Source organism: Alexandromys fortis, unplaced genomic scaffold (genome assembly GCF_014885135.2).
Source record: "Alexandromys fortis isolate MF-2015 unplaced genomic scaffold, M_Fortis_MF-2015_v1.1 scaffold_108, whole genome shotgun sequence".
Taxonomy (NCBI): domain Eukaryota; kingdom Metazoa; phylum Chordata; class Mammalia; order Rodentia; family Cricetidae; genus Alexandromys; species Alexandromys fortis.
In genome coordinates this window covers 4,934,122-4,950,399 of record NW_026067994.1, presented here as the reverse complement: position 1 = coordinate 4,950,399, position 16,278 = coordinate 4,934,122, and the positions used below count along the sequence as shown (strand labels likewise).

At 44.0% G+C, this 16,278-nt stretch overlaps 2 protein-coding genes and 1 non-coding gene across 5 annotated transcripts in view; 2 read left to right on the top strand and 1 right to left on the bottom strand.

Annotated features, from left to right (window-relative positions):
• The window catches only part of Acad8 (acyl-CoA dehydrogenase family member 8), a 25,345-nt gene extending 19,923 nt beyond the window's left edge, over window positions 1–5,422 (bottom strand). The window contains exons 1-2 of the mRNA XM_050160087.1: window positions 5,264–5,422; window positions 1,181–1,281 (exon numbers count right to left, since the gene is read on the bottom strand). Of these exons, the coding sequence (XP_050016044.1) occupies window positions 1,181–1,281; window positions 5,264–5,360 (198 nt within the window). The 5' untranslated portion in view covers window positions 5,361–5,422. The remainder of the gene's footprint in view (window positions 1–1,180; window positions 1,282–5,263) is intronic.
• Window positions 1,784–1,893, top strand: LOC126512368 (U6 spliceosomal RNA). Its single transcript, XR_007595023.1, has one exon. It is a non-coding gene; the product is annotated as a U6 spliceosomal RNA (small nuclear RNA).
• Window positions 5,423–5,526: 104 nt separating the features above from the next.
• Thyn1 (thymocyte nuclear protein 1) lies at window positions 5,527–14,781 on the top strand. Of its 3 annotated transcripts, none has more exons than XM_050160092.1 (8): window positions 5,527–5,627; window positions 5,785–5,921; window positions 11,255–11,436; window positions 12,852–12,920; window positions 13,243–13,335; window positions 13,826–13,921; window positions 14,246–14,396; window positions 14,637–14,781. In XM_050160092.1, the coding sequence occupies exons 2-8, from the start codon at window positions 5,879–5,881 to the stop codon at window positions 14,681–14,683; spliced, it is 681 nt and encodes a 226-aa protein (XP_050016049.1). In that variant the 5' UTR covers window positions 5,527–5,627; window positions 5,785–5,878; the 3' UTR covers window positions 14,684–14,781. The 3 variants fall into 3 exon arrangements, with proteins under 3 accessions (XP_050016049.1, XP_050016050.1, XP_050016051.1); XM_050160093.1 differs by having other exon boundaries at window positions 5,540–5,627; window positions 5,770–5,921; XM_050160094.1 differs by having other exon boundaries at window positions 5,577–5,636.
• Window positions 14,782–16,278: the final 1,497 nt, after the last annotated feature.

Here is a 16,278-nt window from a genome sequence, read left to right as displayed (position 1 = left end):
GCACTGAGAGAAACAATTAATAAATGGGACCTCCTGAAACTGAAAAGCTTCTGTAAAGCAAAGGTCTTCACTAACCGCCCCATCAGACAGAGGTCTAATCTCCAAAATATACAAAGAACTCAAGAAATTGGACACGAAATATCACATAATCCAATAAAAAAAATTTAAGTACAGACCTAAACAGAGAACTCTCAACAGAGGAATCTAAAATGGCTGAAAAATACTTAAGGCTTGTTCAATATTCTTAGTAAGCAGAGAGGTTGTGGGGAAAAGGGAACACTTCTGCATTGCTGGTGGGAATGCAAGCTGGTACAACCCCTTTGGATGTCAGTGTGGCGATTTCTCAGAAAATTAGGAAACAACCTTCCTCAAGACTGAGTAATACCACTTTTGGGTATATATCCGAAAGATGCTCAATCGTGCCACAAGGACATGTGCTCAACTATGTTCATAGAAGCTTTGTTTGTCATAGCCAGAACCTGGAAACAACCTAAATGCCCCTCAACCGAAGAATGAATAGGAAAATGTGGTACATTTACACAATGGAGTACTACACAGCAGAAACAAATAATGACAGCTTGAATTTTGCAGGAAAATGGATGGAGCTAGAAAACATTATTTTGAGTGAGGTAATCCAGACACAGAAAGACAATTATCACATGTACTCACTCATAGATGGTTTTTAAACATAAAGCAAAGAAAACCAGTCTACAAACCACAATCCCAGGGAACTTAGACAACAATGTGGACACTAGGAGAGACTCACATAGATCTAATCTACATGGAAAGTAGAAAGTAGAAAAAGACAAGATCTCCTGAGTAAATTGGGAGCATGGGGACATTGGGGATGATTGAAGGGGGAAGGGGAAGGGCAGGGAGGGGAGCAGAGAAAAATGTAGAGCTCAATAATTGCCAATAAAAAAATGTAAAAAAGAAAACACCATATAGGTTTGGCTACAGCCAGATCTTATGGAGGCATTTCCATAACAGAGGCTCCTCCTCTCTGATGACCCCAGCTTGTATCAAGTTGCCATCAAGCTCAAGCACAGCTACCATCAGTCTTCACACTTGCAGTAAGGGTTGGTGAGTGGAAGACAGGAGCAGTTAGGACTACAAAGAGGGAGAGATAAGTCACTGCAGGAGGCATTTGCAGATCATCTACCCACAAGAAGACTCCTACCTTCTGATCCCACTCCGCCATATTGGGAGCCATTTCCCGAGCAGCGAAGTCAAAGGCCACTTTCTGAAATCCTTTCTGTTCTTCATTTAGTCCCACGGAAGCTGTGAACAGGACCAGACATAATCAATTCTAGTATGGAAGTGAGAGAAGAGCTTTGCTGACAAAAAATGCCTCAAAGCGGAAGACAGATCTACTATAGGATTTCCTAGGCATATCCTCTAACAGCAAGAGAATGGTGCTATTTATTATGCATTTTATTGTTTCTGTTTTTGAGATAGGGTGTCCTGTTCTAGTCTAGACTGGCCTCGGGTTTGCGATCACCCTGCATCCAGGACCCCGGTGCTAGCATCATGACTAGTTTCCTGGGTGGATAAGGGATAATTCCAGCACTTAAACATACCCACATTATCCTAAGGGTAATTCCCAGAGATCTCTTCCTCCACCAGTTAGGAAGATAAAGGTATAGCCCCAAATAGGTAGAGGCCTCAGGGAAAGCAGTGGGGAAGAACCAGATGCAAAAAGAATCAAAGTGTAAGAGAGCAGGAGGCATAAAGACACTAACTCATGAAACACCACTGGGACTCCGTTTAAAGTGTAATTGTAGTGATCACTTCGGCAGCACATGTACTACAACTGGAACAATACAGAGAAGATTAGCATGGCCCCTGCGCAAAGTGTGATTGTATTCCTGTATTCAGTGTGTGAATGTGTATGTGTGCAGGTGCATATAAAGGTCAAGACAACTTTTGGGACTCAGTGGCAGGTGCCATTACCCCCGCAAAGTTAGCTTGCTGACCCATCATTCTTCTTTTCATTCAAGTAGGTCAACTGCCTTTTCAAAATTGTTTATCTCCTCTTCCTCATAAATCCACTCTTTCTTTAAATGAAGAGCTTGGGAGACAATTCAAAGCAAAGGGTTGCCTCATTGATGTCCCTTTTCAAGCTCAGCATCACTAAAAAAAAAAAAAAGCCCTCAAATGGCATGTTTTCTGATGGGCTGCCCCAGCTTTTCTGCATAAATACCTTGAAAAAGTCCCCACCCAATCCCTGTGTATCTGGCAGCAGCCACTGTTTGTACCAATGCACTCATCTTACAACATCAAATTGAGAAATCATAATCTGTGTACTTTGGCGTGCTTTCCTGCTCAGAAAGCAATGGAATATATGGCCATACAACTCATGGATAACACTGATTTTTTTTTTTTTAAATAAAGCTTTCTACACAGTTAAATCTCCAACAGAGAAGTTGAACTCTTTAAGACAGGAAGGTTCCCGTCCTAGCCACTACTGATATGACTTTGGGTAACTGCTTTATTTCTTTGACTGAGATAAATGGATCTTAGGAGAATAAATTGGGAAAGTGAGGATGATAGACAAGTACGATAGATGGATGGGGAAATTTTCTAGGAACTCATAAAACTTACAAAGGCTACACTGTAAAGGCATCTCTTCAGAGGAAACAGACACTGATATAAGTAACCCGGCCCCCTAGCGGTGAAACACAGAATTTGACTTTTACATTCATCCCCAAAGACCACATTCTTTAAGGAAGGTAGGACTGAATTGGAAAGCAGAATTGTCTACCAACTCGCTAGTCTCTGAAGAGATGCCTTTACAGTGTAGCCTTTGTAAGTTTTATGAGTTCCTAGAAAATTTCCCCATCCATCTATCGTACTTGTCTATCATCCTCACTTTCCCAATTTATTCTCCTAAGATCCATTTATCTCAGTCAAAGAAATAAAGCAGTTACCCAAAGTCATATCACTAGTGGCTAGGAACAAATTCCAGGAACCAGACCCAGCAACCTGGAGCGGATCAGGCAGGCCTACACTGCTCATACCTATTTCTCTTCTATTGTGGGAACAACTGACTCAGGTGTGGAAACTACAGGAAGGAGTGTGTACGTGCCTACTCTGTGAGTCTGAGGTCCACGTGACCTACATAGAGAGTTCCAGAATAGTTATCAGGATTCTAGAGAATGCTTCCCTAAGAGACCCAGAGCAGAAACCTGAGGGTACCACCCTTAGGAATATGGCATGGGATTAAAAAAAAGAAAACAAAATCACGGTTTCCTTATGGGGGGGGTTGACAGGCCATTTTTTTCATGCTTTCTTGTACAATACTGCTATAGATCATAGTTTAACGCTTATCTGCAGAAGGAGGAAGAATACACCTGAGTGCCAATGCCTTGCCTAGCATGTTTTTTTTTTTTTTCTCCTAGTACCTGGATCCAACTCATGGTACTAGGAGGGGGAAAAAAAACTGTTGCAGTAAACTCACTAAACAACAAACAACAAAATGGGACCAGAGGAATACTTCCGTGGTAGGTACTTGTCAGCCCCAGTAAATCCCTAAGTTTGAACAACAGTACCAATACCCTTGCACCCAACAAATATCTGAGCATGGATTGTGTAGCAATACTGGTGCTACAAAAATGAATAGGGTCCATACACACACACTTAAATGGTAATAATTTAAAGACATTAAGGTATAAAGAAGAGCTGCAGAATTTTACTTCTAGCAACGGCTCAATATAGAGTCTGTTGTTACTTGTTTTGTTTGGTTCTAGTTTTTGAGACAGAGTCTAACTCTATAGCCCAAGCTACAGAGGTTGCCTCAAACTCGAGATAATCCTCCACCTATGCTTCTGATGTACTGAGATTACAGATATGAGCCACTATATCCTGCTTTAATATATACTAATAAATCTTTACTCCATGACAGAAAAAAGGGCTACTTCCTAAAACAAGCCAAGTTCAGGTACCCCAAGACTTAGAAATTTAGAATTTCATTCTAACTAAAAAGAGTAGTTCTAAGTAAGTTATATATAACTAAATGCAATATGTAACTACATATTCTTCTTATGTAACAAATACAGTTGACTTTAGAAATAGAAATGATCAACAGTAGGAAAACACTGCTTAGAGGAAAAAATGGAGGTGGTAGTAAATAAATAACAATTAAAGCCAACATAATGCCATATTTATAGTCCCAGCACTGGTGAGGTCACAGAGGATCATGAATTCCACGTGGCAAATTCAAGAACAGCCTGGGCTGCATTGTGACACCCTGACTCTAAAAAGCAAACTGCCAGAGCTAGCACCTTCTTTAAAAGGACTGAAAGAATCTAAGTTGCTCAAGTCAAACCACCACCTACTGGGAAAACTCACATTTTGTTCCTTTGTTACTGGTACAAACTCTTACTAGCTTTGGTCAAGCAGGGAGACTTTGTTTATTGCCTAAGTAGGGCAGTGCCTTTAAAAGCGATTCTGATCTTCTAGAGAAAACAGTCTTCTATGCCTTCGTGTACTTTATAGATTTTTTTCCTCAATCGTCAAGGCCATGCTGCCATAAACAATGGATACTTATTTTAAGTAAATAAAAATCATTTTTAAAATTGCTTCAGAAGAAAAAGGTGGTTTTGGGTTTTTGTTATTTTAAGTGACTGACAGAACCCAAAAACTGGCTGTGTATTCCATGATCAGCGTGGGTGGCAACCACACGCTGTTACATTCAAGTTTTCTGCCAGGTTCCTAAACAATCAGTTTGTAATCTCTGAGAGGGTTTCTCAATGTGGTAATCTTTCTTTTTCCTGCAGCAGTTTCTACAGAGTTAAGTGTTTTCTACTCACAGATTATAAATTATGAAATCCACGTACAGGAACAGAGCTTTCTCGACCAGCACCCATTTCTTATGTTCTTGCTACCTTGACAATCTCTTGCTTCTATCAACCACCCTAAGTAACAATTTCCTTTATGTATGGGGCTGGGGCTGGGGGGTGCGAGGCACTGGACTGGATTAAGAGCGGGTGGCAGAGACCACGCGGAGCTGGTGCAGAGAGCAGATCCTGGGTTATGGAAGGAAGCAGGTTAGGGGGACCGGACTGGTATGGGGAGAGAGAAGCGGGCCCAGGACAGGGCAGCGTCTAAGAACGAAAGGAGTCCGTCAAGGGACCCGAGGACTGGACAGAGGGGGTCGGGTGTATGTGTCAAGACAAAGCCCAGAACCAGAAAGCAGTCAGAAACCTGGGCACGCACAGATGCCCACCAAGTCCCGTTCTCCCTTCGCCCGGGCGAGCCTTACGATCGATGCAGAGGGTGACGCTCCGGTGATCGGTCTGAGCCAGGCACCGGAATGCAGCGCGCAGACAGCCAAGGCTCCGGGAGCCACACCGCAACATCCTTACAGCTGTTCCCAGTCGGAATCCCTGGACCAGTTTGCGCAGGCCAGAACTTGCAGCTCGTGACCCTCCCCGTGGCACCCTGGGAGTTGTAGTCCATCAAGCCCTTAAATCTTGAGCTCCAGGAGGACTACTGGGGTACTGGAACTACAGTTCCCAGAGAACCTCGGGGCGGTGCCAAAGAGTTGTATCTTCCACACGGTACGCGAGGGCGCGCTAGTCTCCTCAAGGCGTTCTGAAGATCCACCTGGCCGAGCTTCTTCAAAGGTCTGGCTGGTGTGTTGAGAGAGTGATGGAGGAAAAAGCCGAATAAGGGACTAAGGAGTGTTCAGGGGCAGATGCGAGATGGAAAGGGCGCAGATGACGAAGGGGTGGGTTATAATGGCTTAATATGATTTTTATTCACAAGTCTCGGGCCTTTTAGGCTTCCTTGCCTCCATCTTGCACCGTGCAGGCTGTGGAAGACAAGAGTTGCTTCTTGCACGTCCGGTTATCTTCAGCCTCCTGCCAGAGACAGCATGCCGAGAACCCGGAAGAGGCTAACCGGGGCTGCTGGCCCAGGTGAGCCGCACCTAAGCTGCCGAAGGCAGCGGGGAAGAACGTTTCTGTAGGGCATGCATTGTTCATTTTTCCACTTCCTGATTTTGGAGGGAAACTTTGAAGGTTGTTACTTACTGTCATCTCTATTCTTTTTGCCAAACTTCCACTTGAAGTCCTTACCTCTTGTTCGTCCATTCAAAAAACAAAAAACAAACAAAAAGAAAAAAGAAAAAAAAGCACTAAAGATATTTGCAATACATACACGTATTGTGCTGTGGTGGCCCACGCACGTGGGAGGTTGAGGCAGGAGGATTGCCTTAGACCAGCCTGGTTACATAGTAGTGAGTACCACGCCAGCACTACACCAGCAAGACTCTATCTCCAAAAGTGTGTGTGTGTGTGTGAGAGAGAGAGAGAGAGAGAGATTGTGTGTGTAGAGATAGATGGCTTTTCCACTACGGGTGAAAACAGACTATTTAAAATTAGATTTATCAACTTTTTTATCTACGTACACACAATGTATTCAGAGATTAACTTGCAGGAATCAGTTTCCCCTTTCCACCTTGTGAATAGCAGGGATAGAACTCAAGTTGTCAGGCTTTGATTTAAAAAAAAAAATGCCCTTGCCACCTAAGCCACCTTAGCAGCCCTTAGATCATTCTTCTGATGAAATAAGCCAGACAGAGGAAGCTGTGCGTAGTTTCGTGTGAAATGTAAAAAAGCTAAAATCTCGATCAGTTCCAGATAGTCCTTGACTACACAGAGTTTGAGGCCAGCCTGGGCTACAGGAGACCCCACCACACCCTTCACCCCCTACCCCCCAACACACACAATTTGCTTTTCCTAGGTTTTTATCTTATCAACCTGTTAATTTGGGTTTGCTAAATATTTGAGGATGACCTGAATTCCTGATCCTTTTGCCCCTCCCTACCCCCAAGTGCTTTTGTTGTAGGTTTGATAAATTATCCAAAACAGATCTTAAGTCTGGACAATGTATTTCAGAGACTACCCGAATCTTATCCATGGTTATTGCTGAGACACTTAGCTCAGCTGACAAGCCCTGTCTGCTCCAGAGCTTTGCCGAGGACCTTACCTTAGCTTGTGTCTCTGCTGGCTTTTCAGATTCTGTGTATGTGTGCCCTGGCCCAAGTGCTGGTGCCTGGAAGTTGGTTCTCTCGTCAGATGGGCCTTAGGGGCTAGAAGTCACGTCATCTGGCTTGGCAGTAAACGCCTTTCCTGATGCACTAGCATCTGTCTCTTAATGCCTTGCTTAATTTTATGTCAAACCCCTTTCCTGTTTTGAGACAGACCTCTCTAGCCTTGTCTGGCCTTGAACTTGCCACAAGGCTCCAGCTTCAGGCTCTAAAATCCAGAGATTACAGACATTAGCCAACACGCCCAACTTAAAATCTTTTAAGCTCCAACTTGGCATCATTCTCGCTGGCCTCGGAATCCTCTTGTGTGCTGTACGAATCCCAGGTCGTGAGTTAAGCTTAGGTTGCTGCAGCCAGCAACTGGCTGTATTTTCTGCTGTTGAGGACTGTGCACTGCACACTGCAGGAAATCGGGAGCAAGGAACTTTAAATGCTTTCACCACAAACAGTCAGCCCCCGAGACAGCTCATGCCTGTCATCAAGACAACTGTGTTCTAGGCCAGTCTGGGCTACAGCATGGGTCCCCATCTCCAAAACAAACAAAGAAAAAAAAAAAAAAAACATTTGTGATATTCCTACCTGCAGTCCCAACACCTGGGCAGTTAAGGTAGCAAGGCTGCTGCAGACTGGAGGCCAGCCTGAGCTTCAGAGTTCTGAGATTCTACCTCAAAATAGATAAATAGATGCTTCAGGAAGTATGTTCAAACTGATTGAGTATTAAACAATGTATACTTGTATGGAAACACTGTATGGCAGTTGGTGCCTTTTGCGTATGTACAATTTTTGGTTTCTGTGTTAGTTACTATTCAATAGAAAAAGGCAATTGACTATAAGGTGAAAACAGTGAAGGTGCAGTACCCTTTCCAGGGGAAAGTGCAAACATGTCTGAACAAGAGACAGGCTGCTGGAGGTCTGGAAGGGGCGGGATCATAGGGAAGGCCTCGAGAAGGAAGCAGATTTTGAGCCCAGCCTTACAAGAATGTGAGGGTTTTCCACTAGCAAAATCCTAGAACTAAGAATACATGTCCTTTCATTCACAAAAGTGAATGTATACTATGGATAATAAGCAGAAATTGAGGGGCTGGAGAGATGGCTCAGCGGTTAAGAGGACAGGCCACTCTCCCTAGAGGTCCTTAGTTCAATTCTCAGCAATCAAAGGGTGGCTGCTCAGGACCATCTGTAATGAGATCTGGTGCCCTCTTCTGGCCTGCAGCATACATGCAGACAGAACACTGTATACATAATAAATCTTAAAAAAATAAAAAAGTTTTTTAAAAAAAAGAGCAGAAATTAAGCAGTGGAAGGTAGAATGAACCTCTACTAAGAATGACAGGTTGCAGGTCGATCACAACACATTGTGGTTATTTAACCACACACAGAATGCCTGTGCTTTTTTTTTTTATTGAAAATATATTCTTTCATACAATACATTCCAACCACAGTTGCCCCTTCCTCTGCTCCTCCAAGCTCCCTGTCCCTAACCCCATCCACTCCCCCCTGACTCCCTTCAGAAAAGAGCAGGCCTCCAAGAGACAACAACCAAACACTAAAAAACAAGGTACAGTAATCAAGGCAAAAACCCTCACACAGAAGCTGGACTAGGCACTGCGACAGGACTTTGTCCCTAGAGTTGGCAAGAGTCAAAGACACACCTGCTCCCACAGTTTGGAATCCCACAAAAATACCAAGGTAACAGCCACAACATATATACAGAGAACTGGTGCATACCCCTGCGGGCTCCCCATGCTTGCTGCTTCAGCCTGTGAGCCCAGGTGAACCCTGCTTAGCTGATTCAGTAGGCCATGTTCTCCTGGCATGCTCCATCCCCTGACTCCTACAATCTTTCCTCCATCTCTTCCTTGTGGTTCTCAGAGTTCCAAGGGGGAGGGACCCTCTGGAGACCTCCAATTTAGACTCTGCATAACGTCTGGCTGTGGGTTTCTGTACCCACTTTCATCTGCCTCCAGAGGAAGCCTCCCTGATGACGTCAGGAGCAGGCACTAATCTAATAGTATGGCTGTTCTTAGGGAGAGCTGGGAAACTGTGCTAAGATAACTAAGTTCAGAGCATCATCTGTAATGATATTTAACAAAGACGGATGCAGTAGCAAACTAAATTCTGAGGTAACAGAGTAAGTTAAGTGTGGGTTCACACATACTCAAGTGACAGTCGTGACTCGACTCGGGGCTTCGCTCTACCCGGCTGGATTGTGATCTACAGCTCACAGCTCAGGTGGATGGAACACCTCCGAGGCCGTATCACCTTAGGGTTGGGGCCTGGCATGCTGAGTGACTGCTGTGTCCCAAGCACATTTTCTTTCACTCGCGGAGTAAAAACCCAGTTTCGGGGCTGGATATGTAGCTCAGTGGCACAGCACACCTCGCATATTTGAAGCACAATTGAGCAGGGCTGATGCTAAAGAGCTATAATCCAAGCTAATTAGGAAGGAGATTTGTTCATTCATGGCTCATCTAGACTGCAGAGTGAGCTGAAGGCCAGGCTAGGAAATTTAGTGAGACACAGTCTCATTAAAAAATAAAAAGGTGAGGTTGGGGGTGGGGGTGGAAATGTTGCTGGACTAGCGTGGGTAGGGATGTAGCTTAGTGATAGGTTGCTGGACTCGCGTGGGTAAAGCCCTGGGTTCGGTCCCCACTACCAGAGGGGAAAAAAAAAACCTAGTTTTTACCATGTCTACATGGTCCTGAATAAACTTCTCTTGACATCTTAAAGAATCAGGCATGTATAAAGCAGGAGAGAAGTATGAGATTATGCATTTATAATAATGAGATACTTCCTAAGTCTTTCCTTTGTATTATCAAATAATCACTGAAAACAGTTTCAAGTAAGTGCTTCATTTCCTCATTGGAAAGCATAGTCAGATTAAAGGCACAGAGTCAGGGCGGAGCACACTTACTGATTACTGCTGGTATTCTTTAACCTTAACCCCATAGGAGTAATTACTTCATTGAGTAATCTAGAAGGTATTCTGTAAGGGGGTATTCTTTTTTTTATTGATTACATTTCTTTGACAATTTCACAAATGTCCAGAATATAAATGGACCATTTTGTAAAAGTAAAAAAATGTTTTTTGTTTGTTTTCTGGGACAGAGCTTCTCTGTGTAGCCAGGCTGTTCTGGACCTCATTCTTCTCAAACTCAGACACCACCTGCTTCTGCCTTCCAAGTGCAGGGGTTTAAGGCATGTGCCACCACTGCCCAGCAGCTTTTAAAAGGTTTTAATGCTTTATTTTCATATTATATGTATGTCTATGCACCACACTCATCTGCAGAGGCTAGAAAGGGTGTTAGATCCTCTTGGGACTGAAGTTACAGTTATGAGCCATGTGGATGCTGGGAATTGAACCCAGTTTTAAGGTTTTTTTTTTTTTTTTTTGCTTGCTTTTTTTTTTGGAGACAGGATTTCTCTGTAGCTTTGGAGCCTGTCCTGGAACTAGCTCTTGTAGACCAGGCTGGTCTCGAACTCACAGAGATCCGCCTGCCTCTGCCTCCCAAGTGCTGGGATTAAAGGCGTGCACCACCACTGCCCAGCTCTGGCTGGAGTTTTATGGAATCTTAAACACAGCCATCAATCTAGCCCTTAGCCCACTTTTACCCCACCCTCTCCTATCTCTCCACTATACTTAAACCTGTATCCTACACTAGCGCTTGCCTACAAACCTTACACTCATGTCTAATCATTTTGGTTTGTGGCCCACTGAGTTTAACCAGGGTCATTTATGAAGCCATGGGTTTGGAGCTATCTAGTGGAGGCTGGTGAGCTCAGCGGTGGCTACGTAATTCAAGACAGCCACTCCCCCTCTCCCAGAACCTATTAGTAGCCAATAATTTTAGTAATAAAGGATAGGGCCTTATGAGCTCCTCCCCCATTTGTGAATGACAGTTGACAGGGCCAATCTTGTGTGGGCCCAGCATTGGTAGTTGCAGTTGATGAGCTGATGGTTTCACTGGTTAAGAGTCCAGAGGATGTCATCTCCGAGCCTCTGAGGGGCAGGTATTCTTGTCCAGATTTTAAAGAGAAGGTGATGTTACTTCTATACTGGACTGTGGTGCTATAGTTAGTGCTTATAGTTTTGAGTCCAGGTATGACACCAAGTAGTAAGTCTTTTGTTTTTGTCTTTTTCCACAATAGAACATTGCCTCCCAGCAGAGTGACAAGCATTTTCCTTTGCTTCTATTGCAGACAAGAAGGAGCCATCAGAAAAGCGTACTAAGACTGAAAGCTCGGGAGATACATCCACTAAGCTAGAGAGTCCCAGCCCTCAGAAGACTTCAACCTCTAAAAATGGTGGCAAGAATTCCAGCAACTACTGGCTGATGAAGTCAGAGCCTGAAAGCCGGCTAGAGAAAGGTGTTGATGTGAAGGTGAGATTGTGCGTGTCCAGTCATGCTGGCGGGATGGGGCAGTGGGTAAGAGCACTTGCTGAACAAGCCTGATGGTCTGGAACCAGTGCAGGGAGAGAAGCAACCCCTGAAAACTGTCCTGACCACACATACGCCACACCTCAGACCCAGACCCACTTAACGGCTACTCAAAACAAGGATGAACACGTTTACCATAGGATTCAGACGTCAGCTTGTCCTCTCTGAAGACTACAGGGAGGTAAAAGTAGAATTTGTAGCATTTATTATCATTAGCTTAAGGTCAGATAGCTCTTATCCAAAATTCCTGGGACCAGGAGTGTTCTAGATTTTACAATTTGAATATCCCTAACCTACCTCTCATAAAAGGCCAAATTGCTATTTAATAAAATAGAAAAGTTTCTGAATGTTAGAACATTCCAGAGTATTTTTGATTTCAATGTTAACATCAAGCATGCCCAACCTGTATCTGCTTTGTGGGTTTCCATCTAAGCAAGGGTTGGCAGACTTTTTCTGAAAAGAGCCAGAGAGGCCCGTGTTGCTGCCCTGTCTCGTTAACAAAGAAAGTGGCCACGGACAACACATGAAAGATGTGGTTATGTTCAGGGGAAACTTTATTTATAAAATCAGACATACGGTTCAGCTTGCCAGTGCCAGTCTTGAGTTTAATTGTGTTAGGTGTTTTAAGATGATCTTACTATGTAGCCCAGGCTGGCCTCCTAACTTTTTTTTTAAGTTTTTTTTTTTAATATTTATTTATTTGTTATGTATACAATATTCTGTCTGTGTGTATGTCTGCAGGCCAGAAGAGGGCACCAGACCTCATTACAGATGGTTGTGAGCCACCATGTGGTTGCCGGGAATTGAACTCAGGACCTTTGGAAGAGCAGGCAATGCTCTTAACCACTGAGCCATCTCTCCAGCCCCCTGGCCTCCTAACTTTTGAGGCCCATGTTGCCCTTGAATTTAAGATCCTCCTTGCCCCAGTTTTAGGAGTGCCACCACACCTGGCACTAGATGTATTTTTCTCTTACTACTTGCCATACTCCTGGAAGTCTCCCTGGCAAGTGTTGCCATCTAATCAGAGAAAGAATATAAGCCGATTTTAATACTAGCCCGAGGAAAGCAGAAATATTAGAGAATGAGTTAATAAGTGAAACACAGCAGACTGTTTTAGTATCCTGATTATCCTCTCAGCTAATCGTCTTAATTAGCAAAGATCACAATGTAAAACCCGAGGCTTAATTTATATTCATTCAACGTCAGTGGCACCCTGGAACTAATTCCTGGCAATTCTCACAGCTTCTTTATAGCCCGTAGATAGCACTTTTCATGATTAAAGAGAGAACTTTGTTTCTGTAGAGCCTATCAATTGACCAATGACTAAGTAGTTAATGACTTTATTTTCTCTTGCCTAGTTCGGCATTGAGGATCTCAAAGCACAGCCCAAGCAGACAGCTTGCTGGGATGGTGTTCGCAACTATCAGGTATGGAGACAAGGACAGGAACCCTGAAACCCAAACTAGGACGGATGTCTGCCTCCTCCACTGTGTTCTTCAGCAGCAAGGTCGGAACCAACACTGCTTTTCTCTGAACGCTATTCTGAAAATGCCTTCAGAAATATCATAATCACCATGACAGCATGCAGTCTGCTCAAGTGGCTTGCTTCTGGCTAGTGTCCTGGACTAAGGCCAGGATTTCTTACAAATCTGAGAGAAGCGCAAAACAGGAAAAGACATCTAATAAAAACAGACTTGATTTCTTTCCAGCTATAGGAGGGTAATTCTTGTTTCTTTTCCTCTGACATAGGCTCGGAACTTCCTCAGGGCCATGAAGTTGGAGGAAGAAGCTTTCTTCTACCATAGCAACTGTAAACAGCCAGGCATCGTGGGACTTATGAAGGTTAGGTGCACACATTTTAGCCGGGATTCCTCCAGGGACTTACTCATGTAAAGCCTTACAGTTTGAATAGGTAGTAACTAAAGTATGCCCCCTCAAAGACACACACTTCCTGTCACAGAAAATAGGAAAACTGCCCTGACCATCACCTGAATAGGAAGGACTTTGTTTCAGGCCCTGCTAATACTTCTCACTATCTGAGGTTCTATCAGGTAACTCCTCTTTGCTAAGAGTTTCAGGATAACACTATGTGTTTCCAAGTAACTTTTAGCATTTAGTTTTAGAACATGCTTGTGAGACTTTGTAAAAACAGGATTTCGTTTCTAACTATGCTTGCATAGGCTATCTTTTATTTCCAGAAGTCTGCATATCAACTGTCTCTATAGCAAGGGAGATGGGTCAGAATATAAAGGAAGGGTAAGAAGTCAAAGTGAGATGCATATTAAAACTTGAACAGGAAGTTAATGATTGGCGATTTTGGATTTGCTTTCAGATCGTAAAGGAGGCTTACCCAGACCACACACAGTTTGAAAAAAATAATCCCCATTACGACCCATCCAGCAAAGAGGACAACCCTAAATGGTCAATGGTATTAACTGTACTTCCTGTTTCACAGGGGGAGAATGGACAAAGGCGGGAAAATATGGGTACTGTTAGGTCAAGGAGCACAGCCCAGCTTCTCACTTAGATGAAGTTTTGTTGAATTGGGGTATTAGAGTAGAACACTAACACCAGGCACCTCCTGCAAACAGCAGAAATTCTGGGTGGACACAGAAGCAAACGCCTGTATTCTTAGCCACTCAGTCGGCTGAGGCTGGAATTGATTCAGCCGAGGAAGTCAAGGACTGACTAGGCAACACGGTGAGATCCAGTCTGGCTGGACATGTTTCTGCCCCTCAATGCTGTCCAATAGGTGGATGTACAATTCTTTCGAATGATGAAACGTTTCATCCCCCTGGAGGAGCTGAAAGCCCATCACCATGCCCACAAAGCTTCTGGTGGCCCCTTAAAAAGCATGACTCTCTTCACTCGCCAGAGACTGTCAGTTCAGCCTGTGACCCCAGGTAAGATCTAAACGTGGAGACAGTATTAAAGGTCTCTGGGCCAGAGTCCTCACCTGTGTCACCCATGAGGAAGCTATGTGCTCAGCTGCTCTTTGGTGTAGACCCAGTACCCTGAGATAGTCCAGTTTCTGAGTGGACAACTGCCCACTCCAGGCACTGTGGCTCCTCATGAGCTCCTTCCTCTGCAGGAGGAGACACAACACCTCCCCCACCCCGCCTTTTTTTTTTTTTTTTTTGTAGAAGAGTTTGATTTTATTTTGAGCCTGGAGGAAACAGAACCAAGTTAGTGAAGACTCTGCTGATGGAATGAACAAGCCAATGATCCACAAAGTCAAGATTCTATAAGGCAAAAGAAGAAAGCTTGCAGTGTTTACCTGGGGTCGTGTGCACAGGTGGTTTGTTCGTGTTTACCAATAAAAGATATTTCATGACAAGGCTGAAAGCTTTTCCTTCTAAATCTGTGTTGGGTGTGGTGGAATCCTTCACTGTAGATGTCTTACATCCAAGCCTGGTTCCTTTTGCCAAATGGAAGATGTGAGCACCTATACTATCATCTGCCCCTGCCACTGAAGTTATATAGCAAATAGCAGAGTGCAGGACTGAGTCCTTTGGTCTTTGAACACTCAGCGAACCTAAGGCTTGAAGTTGAAAATATAAATGCTTTTGGGTAAGTGGCCAGACCTGGACTTACTGAGTCATGCTTGCCTGAAATGGGTGGTTAATACGGTACTCATTATTGTTTACCATCCACTGAAAAAGGAGGCAAGTGTCGAAGTCATGAAGCTTCGTTCCCAGTGTGTCAGACATGAGGCGGTGGTAAGGAAAACAGCACAGGATCTGGTGGGTCATGGGCACGATGCCTCCAAAGCCACAGGGCTTCCTTTAATTAGAGACACCATTAAAACAAATGTTCTTTTAAAATACAGCCATTGAAAAGACAACACATTAAGAAACATGTAAACACTGCAGTTTCTTAATTACAAGTTGCACTGCTTGGTTTAGTACCTATGCACTCCAGGTTTGGGAACCTCACGGGATGGGGATAGGAGCCTCCCACACTTTCACAGTTGGCAGAAAAGAAAATGGGAGCAGTCAAAGAAAGCAAGACCTGGCTTGCGCACAGCTCCTGAGAGAAACAGCATATTCTACCGTCTAGTTCTCTCAGAAGAAAGACTTAAGATGTTAGCAAAGTTGGAAAATGGATTTGTGTTGTCAGCTGGGAGGCAGAGAAATTGACAGATACTTTTAATTAGCTATTAGAAGGAGGCACAGCAGAGTCTAGTCTCACACCCTGAAAAGGACAGGAGCACAGAACCTGCCTCCTTCATATGCTAGGGCCCAGCTTTGATACCCAAGGGCAGCTGAGCGAGTGAACCTCTTCCCATGGGGACTGTATGTCACACCTAAACTTGGGGTCTGTCATGGGGAAAAATTTACTTAGCTCTGCTACCCCCAGTCACCCCAAGCGCCTTTCATCTGAACTTTGACCCATCGGCCCTGCCCTGTCAAAGCCTAAGGTTGCACTGACTTCTGAGGACAAGACCCCGTTTTCTACAGTAACTGAAAGACAACATAGGAACAAATCCTTTACTTCCCAGATTACCAAGAACACAGCAAATACCGTACTTGTTGAACATCAGTTCCACTTGATCTTTCTGTAGCGGGGAGGGCAGCCAATGGAAGATAATTCCTGGTCATTCCCAGAAAAGGCAGAGAAGACAGTCAACCCCTTTACTACTGGCAGGCCCTAACACAGTAGGAGGAAGCACTGCCTCTTCTCTACTGTAACAAAACCCACCAGCGTTTTCCTATTGTGTTTTTAAATTACAAAAACAAAAACCAAATAGTGGTCCTAAACTTGAGTCGGTGAACTGGTAAAGAT